General features: G+C 41.7%; 1 protein-coding gene across 9 annotated transcripts in view; it reads left to right on the top strand.

Moving 5' to 3' along the window:
- The window catches only part of DGKD (diacylglycerol kinase delta), a 66,129-nt gene that overhangs the window by 25,884 nt on the left and 25,557 nt on the right, over positions 1-14,688 (top strand). For 8 of the 9 annotated variants that reach the window (XR_005830659.1, XR_005830660.1, XR_005830661.1 and 5 more), the window contains 9 exons: positions 5,930-6,034; positions 6,879-7,011; positions 7,880-7,986; positions 8,540-8,665; positions 9,739-9,841; positions 10,365-10,527; positions 12,589-12,697; positions 13,452-13,591; positions 14,327-14,411. Coding sequence is in view for 6 of the 9 variants with exons in the window: in XM_040613073.1 (XP_040469007.1) it covers positions 5,930-6,034; positions 6,879-7,011; positions 7,880-7,986; positions 8,540-8,665; positions 9,739-9,841; positions 10,365-10,527; positions 12,589-12,697; positions 13,452-13,591; positions 14,327-14,411 (1,071 nt within the window). In the remaining 3 variants the exon portion in view is untranslated. Of the gene's footprint in view, positions 1-4,207; positions 4,232-5,929; positions 6,035-6,878; positions 7,012-7,879; positions 7,987-8,539; positions 8,666-9,738; positions 9,842-10,364; positions 10,528-12,588; positions 12,698-13,451; positions 13,592-14,326; positions 14,412-14,688 lie in introns of those variants that run through there. The other variant, XM_040613075.1, reaches the window with a different exon arrangement.

A 14,688-nucleotide genomic window follows, 5' to 3' on the forward strand; every position in this document is an offset into this window, starting at 1 on the left:
GGAGTAGCACTGGCTTGATCCACACTTGGTCCATTTTGCCCTCTGTGAGGTCAGCAGTAGTGTTTGAAACATACAGTGACTTTGCTGGTTTGTGAATCTTGCTGATCAGCACAGGCAAGGCGTGTTAACATATAGCAGTGTTTATTTCTCTACTGCTGTTGCTGGAATAGGAGCTGAAGGGGATAAAATGGCTGGGTCCTCATTGCAATCTCACCCAATTTTCCTTCTGAGTTTTTGGGTTCATAGGATACAAAGAGCTTATTCCACTATACGAAAGCAGACTTAGCAGTTAACTGCAGATGGTGGACGTTTTCCCTGCCTTTGCCATATGTGATCAAGCTGAAGTTTTTGCCTGCCCTAGCACTGTTCTTGCAGCTATTTTAATTTTTTTCTAGCTGCAGTTCTCAGGTCTTTTGAGCTCCATAAATTCCTGTTGTTGTCGTACCCAAATCATCAACTGTTTGGGATAATCCAGGATCTCTTTGGGGAATTTATAGCTAGCACCTTTGAACATAAGACTGTAACTGAACAGGATGTGAGTAAAAGGAAGCAGTTGAATGAGCAGGTGTTCTCATAGACCCACTTTTGGCCACTCTGAAAAATGTATCACATCAGAAAAACTATATTTAGCAAAGTTGTATGCCCCCCCGCCCCTTCCCCCAGAGCATTTCTTCAGCCAGCTCCATGATTGGGCCAGTATGATCTTAACTTGTTTTGCCGTCTTTTGTGGTCACTGAGATAACAAACAGTTCCAATACATGTTTGGCCAGACTGTCAGTTTTTTGCTGAGAAGTTTCTGGGCAGCCAGAAAATGCTGAAAGAGGAAGTGAGCAGAGATGATAAAGTTGTCTTTGATGGCAGCAAGACCAGAGAATGAAGTTTATGCGCCTGCTGTTGGGCGGAGGAAGGTTGCTCAGTACAGCAAAACACCAAAGGGTGAAGTATAGCAGATACCAATTTAAAATTTGGTCTAATAGAGGGAGTCTGTTTTGGATCGCCTTTCTAATCCAATTATTCACAGCTGTTCATTGGGGAAGGACATCCAGGGACATGCAGTCCATTTTTAGAATGTGAAATGGGAAATTTTCTTTGGTTGGCTCTGTTGTATGCCAGCTGGCCTGATCCGAAATGTCAGTAAATGTGTTAGTTTTGGACAGGGGAGTGTGGGTCAACATGAGAGGTGGGGTTAACAACTGGTAAGAGGGCATGTGCTGTGTGAGGAAGAGATGGAGGAGATGAAGGAAGGTTTTGGAGAAGTGTCAAGGGAGCACCAGTATTTGCACAAGACAGCCAATGAAGGCATGGGGTTTTTTTCAGATTTAGATTTTATTTTTAGATTTAGAGTGAGCAAGCTTGAAAACTGAGAGTTTCTCTAATAGGCTTGAGATTTGTATAAAGGGCACAGAGCTTTGCAAGGGGTGACCTGGTAGGTAGTTGACTGTCACCATAATTCTTGAAAAATAAATTTCTGGGGTTTCACACGCAGTGAGGAGTTTGTAAATTAAGCCGTGTCCTGATTTGAAATGTCTTTAAGCCTTCCTGCCATTCCCATCTGTCCTAATGGCTCTTCAGGACTGATTAGAGGGATTGGCAGCTTTTTTTTCCCCGTGACTGTTGAGCTCTTTTGCTGGTCGGTGTTAGGTCTCAATAAAGTCACCATGTGGTGAGCTTTGGGCACAGGGGTATCTGGGCATCCAGTTCCTACTAAGCAGTGAAATCTAAGCAACCACATCCAAAAGTTCAATAGCATTTAAGATCAAAAAAGTATGTTATTTTTTAATATTCCCTTTTTAGGAAGAACAAGCACTTTTAATTTACGTAATTGCTCATATCTAGATAAAAGTCTGAGCTGTTTCAGGGCAGGAACGCTCAGACTTCTGCCAATCTCCAAACAGGCCAAAAATGTATGAGATTATAAATAAATCTTAAAACTTTTTACTGTGTTTTTTTTTAAACTCCTAGCAAAGCAGCCGCCATCCTAACTCAAAAGCAATCAGATCGTTGTTTTTGTGCTCTCCGTTTATATGAGAACAAGAGGTCACTGGATGACATTACTGCTTTGTAAATTTAGAACAAATAAAAGGAAATGCTACTTCACCTAGTGCGTCGTCATCCTGTGGAATATACTGTTCCAGGATGTTAGTCAAAAGCTGTAGCCGGAACATAAAAAAATAGCTAGACCATGCTCATTTCTAGCTACTTTGCCAACAGGGATAACCAAGCCTCGTGTTCCAGAGCATCGGCTCATTGTGCCTGTAGCTGAGAGCAAACACCCTGCGCTCCCTGGCTGGGAAAGGACAGCTTTTCAGGGGGAAGATTGCTGTGGCTTCTTTTGGAGATGACAAGAATTACTTTTTGTTTGGTGCGAGACATTAGATTGATCCTCGGTCTCATCTAGACAGTGTGATGTATGCAATACCCTTTCTCCCTCTGTTAGCATCCTGCAACAGGTGGATGGCTGGAATTGAGATTACTGGCTCAAATAGGAGGAGGTGCAAGTGGTGGGATGAGTCGTTTTGTTTCCCTGTGAGTGAGAGCACGTTTCTGTTCATCTCAGCTCTGCTCTTGTTCAGGAGCAGTGTCGTGGCGTGCCTGTTGCACATCAGCCCGCGCAGGCAGAGCCCAGCGGCAGCCTGCAGTGCAGGGAGAGCAGCAGTGTCTGAGGCTCGCCAGGTACCGGTGTGAGGCTCTATGACAGGCGAGAACAGTTGAACCATTCCACAAAGGAAGTGCCACTGTTAACCTGTTTCTGGATTCCTAATTATCCTCATTAAAATGTTCAACTGTAACACCACTGCATGTTTAATCAGAAAAACAGGTTTGTGTGCTTTCTTAATTTCCCCAAAGAATTGTTATACTAGTTAACATTAAAATCTTATCTGTCCTTCACAGTGAAGCCTGAATTGTCCAAATTTCTCCTCCTTGGACTAGGAGTGAGGTTTGAGATTGTCATCTTTTCTTTCCCATCTCTGATGATACCAGTAAATCCCCATGCAGATGTTGCTTTAGAACTGACTCATGGGGAATGCTCTTCAGAGATTTATCTTGCACGAAGTTACGTTTTATTTGCAGTTTTGTAGTTACACAATACACCCTTTATTTTAATTCCATGACTCACTCTGAATAATTTAAAGTATAAGTCTTCTTGATCTCTTTATTTGTCCTCTTGTCTTATAAACTTTAACTTTGTTCTTTGAACAGAGGATGGTCCAACACTGAATATGGGGATTTTTAAGATGATGCAGCAGGTGACTTAAGGAGGAGTTAGTGAATTTCTATATTGGACAGTCTCTCCAGTGATCCAGCAAATCAGTAGCCTCAGAAATGAATTTTTACCAAAGGAGTTGTCTGCATTTCCTTATTTTGTGCCAGTATTTTAGATTTCATGTCTTCCAAGGCAATTTAAAAAATGATACTATGTATTTTGCATTTGCCTTTTTTTTTTCTTCCCCCCCCCCCCTTTCTTCTTTTTTAGTTAAAAAAAAAATAGGAAGAGGGACAGCACTGAACAGGAGTGTTCTGAAACAGGATCGTGATTGTAATAAATCAATTTTACCAACTGTTTTAAATTAATTTTTCCCCGTTGCCCAAGGGCGTGCCAGTGGCTTGTTGGTGGTTACTTACGAAAAGCTGGTTTTAAAGTGATGAAAGGTCCTTGGGTGCTTTGTCCAAGGATGTTTGGACTTTACATAGGGTACTGTTGTACATATGCAATTACAGATGTTCTTGGCTTTGCTGCCTGAATAAAGTGAGGCCATGTGATGTCTGAACAAATTATTTTAACTTGGTTTTACTTCCAGGGAAAAAGCTGCTTCTTCCTCTTAGCCTGACTTAGAGATGCTGCTCGTTTTTCTCTTAACCACGCTGATTTTTGCAGTAGTGTTTCAAGTTCCATAAAATGTTTCTCTGAGGTAGCCATTCTTACATAGCAGAGTTTTTAACGGAAACACAGTTAACTGCCCTCTTTTCCACTTTCCCAAGGAAAAAGAAAGATTCCTGTGATTACCTTCTTTGGGAATAAATTTTATCAGAGCTGAAACTGTTCAAAGGAAAAGTCAGGGAAGAGGGAAGGAGTTCTTCAAAGTTTTATTTTTAGAAAATTGTAAATATTTATGTCTTTGCTTAATTGTTTGCTTACAGTTGATACAGATCAGGTCATTTTGTCCAAGATAGAATGCTCCATGCCAAAACTGTGTGTCTAATATGAATGGCCGATCCTTGCCTTAAAAAGGTATTTAGCTCCATTCATTGCCTACATAATATGTCCGTAGCACCCTTTTGTAGGTCTTGGTAATTATTGCAGGTGGATGCTGCAATCTATCCTATGAAAAGAAATATATTTTGAAAATTGAAGAGCTTAAAATAAAGCAGAAATTTACAGGTGTATCTTTTCTGTTGACATTATATACACATTTCTCTGTGGATGCTCTGAGGCACTTCAACATCAGCTAAAAGTTTGATGTTCAACTTCAGAGGTTTTTATTTTTAATCTGTTTTCTAAATGATAATGAGAGAAGTGAAAAACAGACTGGGAAATGGTAATTAACAGGGGTCATGTGTTGGGGTGATGTGTATGGGTTTTTTAGTGTTCATTAATAAAACCGTGTTTGCATGCTGGCCGGAGTCACACGGACCGCATCGACCTGACACAATCCCAGTTCCTTTTCATCCATTATTTCCGATGTTAGGGTACAATTTGCTGGAAAAGCAGATGATGTAGACAGTTTGTTTCATGTACAAAATGTAGAGGGGTGCAGGAGAGTCTGGGCTGCTGCAATTTTTTAGAGTTGACGTAAAGGGGAACGTTTCGATTTTTGTTAATGGTGCTCAACTGTAATGCAGCTTTTCTTACATCCAGGTCTTGCAAACACTTAAGCATTGGTCTAATTTAAGAAGTTAGTTTGATGGAAATAGAGATAGGCACAAAGAGACAGCGTTAGTGAGATAACTGCAGCGTGGGGAAGAAAGACTTTTGTCTTGAGAAGAATAAATGTTGATTTATAGTCAAGTCTGGACCCCAGCTGGATGGGCAGCCCTGCGCACAGCAGGTAAGGCCCTCTGAAGAGCTGGGAGCTTTCATTTCTCTCTGCTGCCTCCAGCTGACCAAAGGAGAGAGCAGTGGTGGGAGGTGTGCAGGGACCTGCCTGCCTTCCTGGGCAGAGGGGAGCCTCTGCCACTCTGCGGCTTCTACCGGTTTGTTAAAGCATTGAGCTGTTCATTTAACACAGGGCAGCTAATGCATGGGAATTAGCCCACGCTAGAAGCACACTCGAGGGACAGTATTTTTAGAGGGAGGCAAACTCACCACAGCCTCAAGCTGCTAGCGGAACATTTGTTGGAATATCTCTCATGTAATAAACAGAACAAGGCCTCAGGAAACATGAGGGTTCAAAATACAGTGATTTCTCTTCTGGATTGCCTATTTTGTTTGATTTCTCCCCTCCCCCCTCCCCACTTGTCATGACTCTTAACCAGATTTTTAGTATGATGTTACAGAGTATGTTATCTAATTCATTAATTGCTAGAAACTGATATATTATGTTGTTAACAAAATGTTTTAATGGTGTTGCCAGTTTAAAAAGTCATTAAGTACTTCAAAAAACTTATGCAAGGTCTGCACGTGTAATATATTCACTCCCACTGCCCTGTGCTTGATTTGTGTTGTGCTGTTATTTGGGGGTGAGAGATTTCTTTACTCGATTCAATACAGGGAATAACAGCTGTCTGTGGTTCTGCACATTTGTGAAGGAATTAGGGTATGTTACGGTGGAAGAGAAATATGGTTGAAAGGTACAAATAACCTCTGCTCTGTTGTGCAGCTCATTGCCTCTGAAAATAGCTTCAATAGACTATACTAGTGATAACGTGTTCTCTGTTCTGTCACTGACATGCCCAGAATACACACTATTAATTTTCTCTCACTCTTCAGATTATCACTCCATGTCGGAAGCTCATCCTTTGTGCTGATAACAGAAAAGAGATGGAAGATTGGATTGCAGCGCTGAAGACTGTACAAAACCGTGAACATTTTGAGGTAATAGGAAAATGTGTTCCTTTGCACTCTGTGTCTCGTATTCTAAATAACAGCTTGTTTTGAGATTGGAGTCAGCTTCCAGTTAACTTAATAGAAGTTGTTTTTATTGACTGTAATGGGCATGGCGTTAAGCTTTCTGTAAAATCTATCCCGGATTCACTGAAGTAATTCTCCAAAGAATGCTTGTGGCTTTGTATACTCTCCCTTGGTAACTGTGAGAGCACTTCTCCGAGTATGGGTAGGTTGTGAAACACATTTTGCCCATTGTCTTTTTACTCTTCAGTTACCCTCCTTGTCCTAATTCATGTCTTGCTTGGTCAGTATTTTGCTTACTTCAGTGCATCTGTTTGCTTTCTGGGTCTGTAGTTAGACCAGCACTGCCACCAAAAGGAGCTGTCTTTTGTTTTCCCTACTGTGATGCTTGTCTCCCTGTTGTCTCCTCCCTTATGCTGGCACAAGCATTCCTCTGCCACACAATAAACCAGGTCAAGGGAATTGATCTGGCTGAAAACTTAATCCAACAAAAAAAAACAGGGAAGGGAAGTATCAACTCCACAGCTGATAACTTCTCCGGTTCATTTCACTACACTCATTTGTAGCGAGACAAGGATGGGAGGTGGGACAGGAGCAGGAGTGAAGGTGTGGCTTCTTCAAGTAGTCTCTTCTGGCTTAAAGACCTTCTTGAGCTGCAGGTAGTGTGTATAAAGTGTACGCGGCCTACTCTTCCCTAGCAGAGGTTTTCTGTTTCTGCCTTTCCTGACTGCTATGTGCAAGTCTTTGTTTTAAGGAAAGAAAGTTGTGTTGTTCCACTTTAGACTTTGCTGTAATACATTTATTTTGCTAGTCTACCCAGTACAGCATGGACCATTTCTCAGGGATGCATAACTGGTACGCCTGCTCACATGCTCGGCCAACGTACTGCAATGTGTGTCGGGAGGCATTATCTGGAGTCACGTCGCATGGACTCTCATGTGAAGGTAAACGTGCTCTCTTGTCTCCGGTTTGGGGAGTGCCATCTTCATAGCTCAGTGCCATGTTCCAGAGATAACTGAAGAGGAGTGTTAACAGTCTACAAAAAGATGCAGAAAAATGCTGCATAGTACACTGGATAGAGATACAGGCTGTGTATGAGACTGAAGGTCTTTTCTGGGCCTGATGCTGAAACCCTTTGCTGCTGAATCCCTTTGGCTTCACAGAGAATTTTCCTGCAGAAGTCAAGATCAGGGTCTAGGCGTTTTGTAAAAGGATAATGGCTGCAATGATGTTTTCATGCTGGTTTTAGTGTTGGACCTGAGAGGAATATAGCTGATATTTTTTTTCCCCCATTTACACAAATACTGCCATCCCTTAATTAAATTATGCTTCTGAAGGGAACAGATAGTACTTCTGAGGTATCAGATGAAGAGTCATAAGAATACTCTTTTTTTCATGAGAATCATATTTTTAAGAACATCCTTGTTAAGCATTTGAATGCCGGGAGGTTATTCTTTTCCAGCTTTGGCAAAGCAGACGTGCTCATACTTCTAGCATGAATGAGGTTACACCCACACTGTGTAAAAGGATGCAGGCGTGTATGACTGTAAATCATGTCAAAGTTAACAAGGTGATAACTAAGCTTTGTACAAGCAACTGGCAAAACTGACAAGGCAAGAATTAATAGCTAGCTCATCTTACTCGGTACGCTTAGAGCTGATAGTTTTGGCAGTGCTAACAAGGGTAGTGTGTGCCCGTGCTTTCTTCTGGAGCCAAATATGGTCACTTGGGAAAGCTTTTGCACACACTGCCACATTTTGCGTTCTGAGGCATAAAATCACAGGATTAATATAGTCTTCTTTTCCTCTGCAGTGTGCAAGTTTAAAGCCCACAAGCGATGTGCTGTGCGAGCAACCAATAATTGCAAGTGGACAACTCTGGCCTCTATTGGGAAGGATATCATTGAGGATGAAGATGGGGTAGGTGTTAGTTCTTTTATCCTTTTCTTGATGGAAACACTGGCATGCGCTCTACAGCTTTCTTCACTGTACAAATAACAGATTCTGCCTTTACGTGTTAGTGATGTGGGAAAGACCTTTACTGTCAGAGCACGAGATTCTGTGTGAAAAGTCCAACCAGGGTAGTGAGGACTCCTTAATAGGAAGAGATTCCTGCTATGGACTGGGGGAGTTGAGGCTAGAAAATTGGAGGCATGGGGAACCTAATCTGAGTTTTCACAGAAAAAAAGATGAATGAGTGGTTGGAACAGTACCTTAGCATATGGGATGTCTGATGTAAGTCAGTGTTTCCTGGGTAGCCTGGGGCGAGTCACCTGGTCTCTTTGTACTTGAGCATGACATAAAATGCTGAAAGAGGGTTGTCAAGTGTTTTCTAGAAATTGCCTTTGCTGTCCTTAAACAGTGTGTATAAAGACTCGCCTGTCTCTATGTCTCTGTGCCACAGTGCATCCTGTGCCCTTAAGCTGTTTTCTGGAAAGTCCATGTTGCCTCTCTCCCTCTGTACCATTTGCAGATCTCGATGCCACATCAGTGGTTGGAAGGAAACCTGCCCGTGAGTGCCAAATGCACTGTGTGTGATAAAACCTGTGGCAGTGTCCTACGTTTGCAAGACTGGCGCTGCCTTTGGTGCAAAGCCATGGTAAGTTGAATAAACATGATAATTTCAGTAAAAGGATAGTTTTTGATCAGCTCTGTGGTGTGTTCTTTTAATGACATTTACTTAAAATGAAATCTCTTAATGTGCTGCCAGTATTTGCTGTGAAGGACTTTATTGTTCTTTCTCCAGTTGATAAACAGCTTGCAAGAGATAGAAATTTAAATCTGTGCTGAAAAGTATCACTGTGATGCATAAAATTAAGACTTGAAATAAGAATCTGACTTATCTGCAAGCTTATTTTCTTTTGATAGTGAGCTTTTGTAGAAGAATCTAATTACACTAGATATGAATCAGTGCCCCAGGCATGGGAGATGTTGGGTTTTAAGGAGCTGTTATTTGTAATTTCTACAAGCTGAAAATGTAGAACAGAAAAGAAGAAAGAATACTGAGCTATTTTAATAATAGCAATTTCCCTTGCCATTGCAATAGGTTTCTCTTGCCTAACCACTGTAGTGATGCAGATCTTGCTATGTTTCCAGTTGTCTATAATATTAATAAGAGAAGTATCACGAAATATGTGTTTATAATGTGGGGGGCAGGGGCCCAAACCCCAAGCAAACCCTCTACTTTGCAGTCTTCGTGTACCAGAAATAATTGAAGCGCCCTACTCTACTTTGTATTTCCTTTTTTGGGTGGCTTTAGTAATCCCTTCTCTTACCTCTTACGTCCCTCCTGTCTTCCTGCTTTGTTTTTTGCTTTCTTGTTTTCTTGAATTCCCAGCTTTTTCTTCTGTTGCTACTTCTGATCTCTCAACTGAGGCTAGGATTTTGAAAGCAGGATGCTTGAAGGCGCTTAAAGCCCAGAATCTCTTACCTGGTCCTCTCAGCACTCAAAGTGCTAGTCTTATAAATTCAAATGGCAGAAAAATTACACACTAAAGGGAAGAGGAGAATTAGTAGAAGACTGATTAGATCATTCATAAAATAACTTTATTGATTGACATTTCCTTGGATTTGCCCCCTCTTCCTTTCTTACTCTTCCTTTACAACCTCTTGTTGTGTGTTCAGGCCCAAAAGAGTCTGAATGATTGATTATATTTTTGGTGGTATTTTCAGGTACACACAGCATGTAAAGAGCTGTTGCCAAACAAGTGCCCTCTTGGGCTGTGCAAAGTATCTGTCATTCCTCCTACTGCTCTTAACAGCATTGATTCAGATGGTAAGTATGGGCAGTAAGTAGCTCTTTCTTTGTCTTCCTCTCATCACAGTCCGTTCAGCTAACACTATTAATGCCAGGCTCTGTCAACTGAAAATTCCGATTTTGGTGTTGCTGAAATTCCAAACTGGAAGACATGGCTGAAGTGTGGCAGTGAATGGTTTGCTTTGCTTTTGCATTTGGTTTATTGCCCTGTAACGTCAGTATTCACTGAGATGTAGCTGTTAAAATTTACTGAGAACAACTATATTGCAGAAGCGGTTTGGGAGGGTTGGAAAAGCTGAAAATTTTGGCATACTGCTGGGAGATAAGTGTGACATTTGGCAGCATGAGGTGTGGTTCGTGCTGGATTCAGGGCTGTGCACATTTGGCGTTTACCCAGTGAGTGCCATAAGCACAAGGAAAGTATTAGCTTCTTCATAGCTGCGCTGGGGTGTGGGGTGTTGGTTTTTTAGCTCACTCCGTCTCCATGCAGCAGCTTCACATCTTGGCTTTTCCTCCCTCTCCCTTCCCTTTTCCCCAACAGGTTTCTGGAAAGCTACTTGTCCCCCTTCTTGCACAAGCCCTTTGTTGGTCTTCGTCAACTCAAAAAGTGGAGACAACCAGGGTGTAAAATTTCTACGAAGATTCAAGCAGCTACTGAATCCAGCGCAGGTCTTTGACCTCATGAATGGAGGACCTCACCTTGGGTAAGCAGATATTCTACGGAAGCACACATTCCTTGCAATACCAGAAAAGTACAAGTGATTTATTTGATTATAAGCTCATCTTCAAATGTAACAAGGACTCTATTCCTCAGAGAAGATTGAACACGTAGGAAGTTTGAGGGGTTTTCCACTCTCTGTGTTTAGTGTTATTGATTAGCTAAAACAAAAAAATGATGTTGAAAAAGGTTATTTCCATTCATCGGTAACAGCAGGATAGCTTGAGGGGTTTTGGGGGAATTCCAGAAACACTCCCCTGAAAGAAGACCAAGCTTGCAACCAGAATAAAACTTGTCAGCAGACAGATTTGTAGCAGGCATCCTGATGTGCTGTTAGCTTCAGTTAAAGCGGGTGAACAGGCAAACGTCACGGATAGCAAATGAATATTATTGAATGAGATTTATCAAGAAGTAACTTACCTGGGAACTATGTGAAACTTCCATCCCTTAAAGATGTTATGGTGATGTGGGGAAAACATCTCTTAGGAGTGCTTTTGGTAAGCACTGCCCTGGGATCTAGGTGACATTTCAGGCTTATTTACCACTAGAATATCTATGGATTGAAAAAAAAAACCACAAACAACAGTGAGTGCTGTGGAATAAATTCCTTTAGTGTATTTCTGCAGCTCTGTTTAAAAAAAACATGTTTGGTCTCTAGTTTGCCCCCTTCCAAATGTTTCTCTGTTGCATTGTATTTTGAGTAACTTTTGTCATGAATAGGTGCTTCTTATATAAATAAGAGCCAACACGAGGTAGATCTCCTTCATATTTTTCTAAACATGACTCAAAGTCTATGGCTAAGACCTGTAGGTGCAGGGTTTTTAAATCTGGGAGTGTCCACTCCTAGATGAGTGACCCTTAGGTTCTGCTCTTCTGAGGACTATTGTGGTTTCTTGCCATAGTGCATTGCAAAACACTGGCCTTTAGAACTGCAGCATGCTGTCCAGGGGGATGTGTTTGGCTGATAAATAATTTACAGAAAGCTTTTAAAATTAAATATTTTTCTTCTCCTCCTCCTCTGTTGGACTGACTGTAGAGAGGAATTTTGCTTTTAAGCAGGAGAGAAGGGAAGGGAGGGAATCAATTATTTTCTCAAGCTGTGGTACAGACTTCTAAAACAGCTGCTCTCCTATGCTTTCTTAAAAAGGAAATGATGGTACGATGTAAAGGCTGCTTCTTGATAATTTAAATATTCTCAGCTGGCGCCAGTCAAACTGTACCATAAGATGTTGTGATTTCTGATAACCTTTTTTCATGTGTCAACAACACTTGAAGAAATAAGGATTTTCTTGTACTACAGCAAATATTGTTTAGGTAATAATAATAAAAAAAAATTACGAAACCAATATAAAAGCAGGCAGTAGTTGTGGAAGATGTTCAGTAAGAAGCATGATTTCAAACAGCTTAAGGGGAGGTTGTTTCTAATATTCTGGAAGGGGTGAATAGAGAATTTCACTTGTCTTGCTGGTGAGTTGTTTGCCTGCCTGCAGGACAGACTAGGCGCCAGAGCATTGATTTATGTTGCTTTCCCAGAGGAAGGACTAAAGCTTGTGAGGCTTTAAATCCTCTTGCAGTTGTCTGCTTACTGAACAACTGCGTGAAGTTCCCACTCTTCAAGCTTTGCTTTAATTGGTGTGGCCTTGAGCGCGAAGGCAGTGACATCAGAGTGCTCCAGTGACAAAAAAACTAGTGTTAGGTTGAACACAGCAATTCCGCAAAAAGGAATTAAATTCAATGGATAATCAGTTATCACATGCCTGTTTCCTCTTCTGTTCAGACAAAAGTGTCCTGCTTTAGTAAAGAAGTATGTCTGGGACATATTTTGGTAGTGAATAGCCATTGTAAATTGCTTAGCTGTATTTATAAGTCCTTACTTATAATCATTTTAATTCATTGTCATCTGACAGTGGCCTGTATTCATTGCAAAATCAGAGCCTACTTTAAGCAAATCTGCCATGTTTATTACCTAGATCGGAAGTGTTTATCATTTCTTTCTGTAACAGCTGATTGTTCTTCCCTCGTGCTTTTTTCTCTCCCTTGTCCATAGTTTACGCTTATTCCAGAAATTTGACACTTTCCGGATTCTAGTTTGCGGTGGGGACGGAAGTGTTGGCTGGGTTCTCTCCGAAATTGATAGCCTCAACCTTCACAAGCAGGTACCTGCCCAAACAGCTTGGTTGGATGAAAGAGTGAAGTAATAACAACAGTACGGGTTGACGAGGACTTTCTTTGATCATACAGATGTAGCTTGCCCCAAGACTTAAGCTGCTGAAAGCTTTCCACAGCAGTGTTCTTGCAGCAGTTTTCTGCAAGAACCAGTACTGGGCTAATTCATTATTCCTATCTCTAGTGTTCCTCCACAGCTCCCTCTGACAAGATCCAGCTTTTGGAGTAGCTCTGAGTTACTCCTGCTCTGTTGCCAGCAGAGACTTATTCTCAGAAAGGGCTGCAGTTAGAAAACTAGGAATTCCGCAAGTTGTGCTCATCATCTGTTCTATTTAATTCTTGTGCTGTAGTTTCTGAGGCTTGGGATAGACAGAAACCTCACTGGAGTAGAAGCATCATAGAGAGTTTAGTTTCCATTTTGTCTTGGAGAGATTGCTGCTAATTTCACAGAAAAAGCAATAGCACCACCTGATGGTTAAATAAATACGTCTGTAGCGGGGATTACTTTTAGCAAGGTGCTCCTTGAGATGGTAGCTGTAATGTGCTCCTCAGTTAACAACTGAAAAGCAAAGGAAGTTTTTCCTTACTTGCGTGCTCTTCTGGCTGCTTTCCCCATCGAATTGGTTCCTCCTCACCCTGGGACTAGATGTTTCTCAATGACTGGTCTGTGTAAGGAATCAGTCTTGTTGTGGCTTGTGTTTTCCCATTTGAATATCAGTTTTGGTTTCCTTTTCTCTGATGCAGTGCCAGCTGGGAGTGCTGCCCTTGGGAACAGGGAATGACCTTGCCCGTGTCTTAGGCTGGGGGTCTGCTTGTGATGATGATACCCAGCTCCCGCAGATCCTGGAGAAGCTGGAGAGGGCCAGTACCAAAATGCTGGACAGGTGAGTAACCATCACTAACATCCTCCCCTGCTCAAGACCTGGGTGAAATGACCCTTCCAGGTGAACTGGGCAGTTCTGGATTCTGCCCAGCAGCTGAGCTTCTTACTAATGCCAATTAATGTGGGGATTTTTGATAATCCTCTGTCACCCTTTAGCAGCAAAAGGTAGTCTGGCTTTCTGTGCCACTGCTGCAGAATAGTAATGAGTGAAATTGTCTGACATCCAGTGTCCTCTCTTGTGTTCCAGAGTTCTCAGCAATTGAATTTTCACCCTTACAGTCATGATTGATTTGTTAAGCTCATTTTTTTTTCTTTGTAAATTTGAACCAATTTATCTTGAGTTTGGCTTAGAAATGAAAGCTGAATGCAGAAATGGACATCTTTACTTCTAGTATTGAAATCGTCTTTATATCTTTGTACATTTAAAAATGCTTCTTGTCTTTAGAGTTGCATCTTAGCTTCTTTTATATTGAATCAAGTAATGCCCATAGGATTTCTGTGAAAGAGAGGGAAGTTCCTTATGCTGTAGAATACTTGTTTGTGGTATCATCCTGCCCTCTTCCTTCAGTTCAGCCCTTCTGCAGTTCTGCTGCAACTCTGTGGCTTCCCTACATCAGTCACGCCCCAACCAAAGTGCAGTTTGTTCTGCTTTGAGGTTCTAACCTGTTAGGTCCTTTGGATAGAGGAGGAAATCATCTACCTTCTAGTGACAAGTATGATGCCTCCTTTTCAACAGGTGGAGCATCATGGTGTATGAAACCAAACTCCCTCGCCAGGCCTCCACTTCCACAGTCACTGAAGATTTCAGTGAGGATTCTGAGGTACCTCGTGAGATGCAGAGGGCAGGGGACTGGGAGCAACAGCCTTAGAACAGACAAGATAGGAGGCAGCGGTTGAGCTTAAGTGGAGCAGGCCTAAGCCATGACTTGGGTGTAGCAGGAGCTAGAAAGATCAGGGGGCTTTAAGTCAATGAAGTGTTATGGAGAAGGATGGAGGTTGAGTTACCAGAGGCAGCAACCATAATGAGGGATGAGAAGATGCTTTGGAACAGGACAGAGAAGAAATTACTGACTTTTATTTGCTGTCATGGCATCACGT

The sequence above is a fragment of the Falco naumanni genome, chromosome 13 (assembly GCF_017639655.2).
Source record: "Falco naumanni isolate bFalNau1 chromosome 13, bFalNau1.pat, whole genome shotgun sequence".
Classification (NCBI taxonomy): Eukaryota; Metazoa; Chordata; class Aves; order Falconiformes; family Falconidae; genus Falco; species Falco naumanni.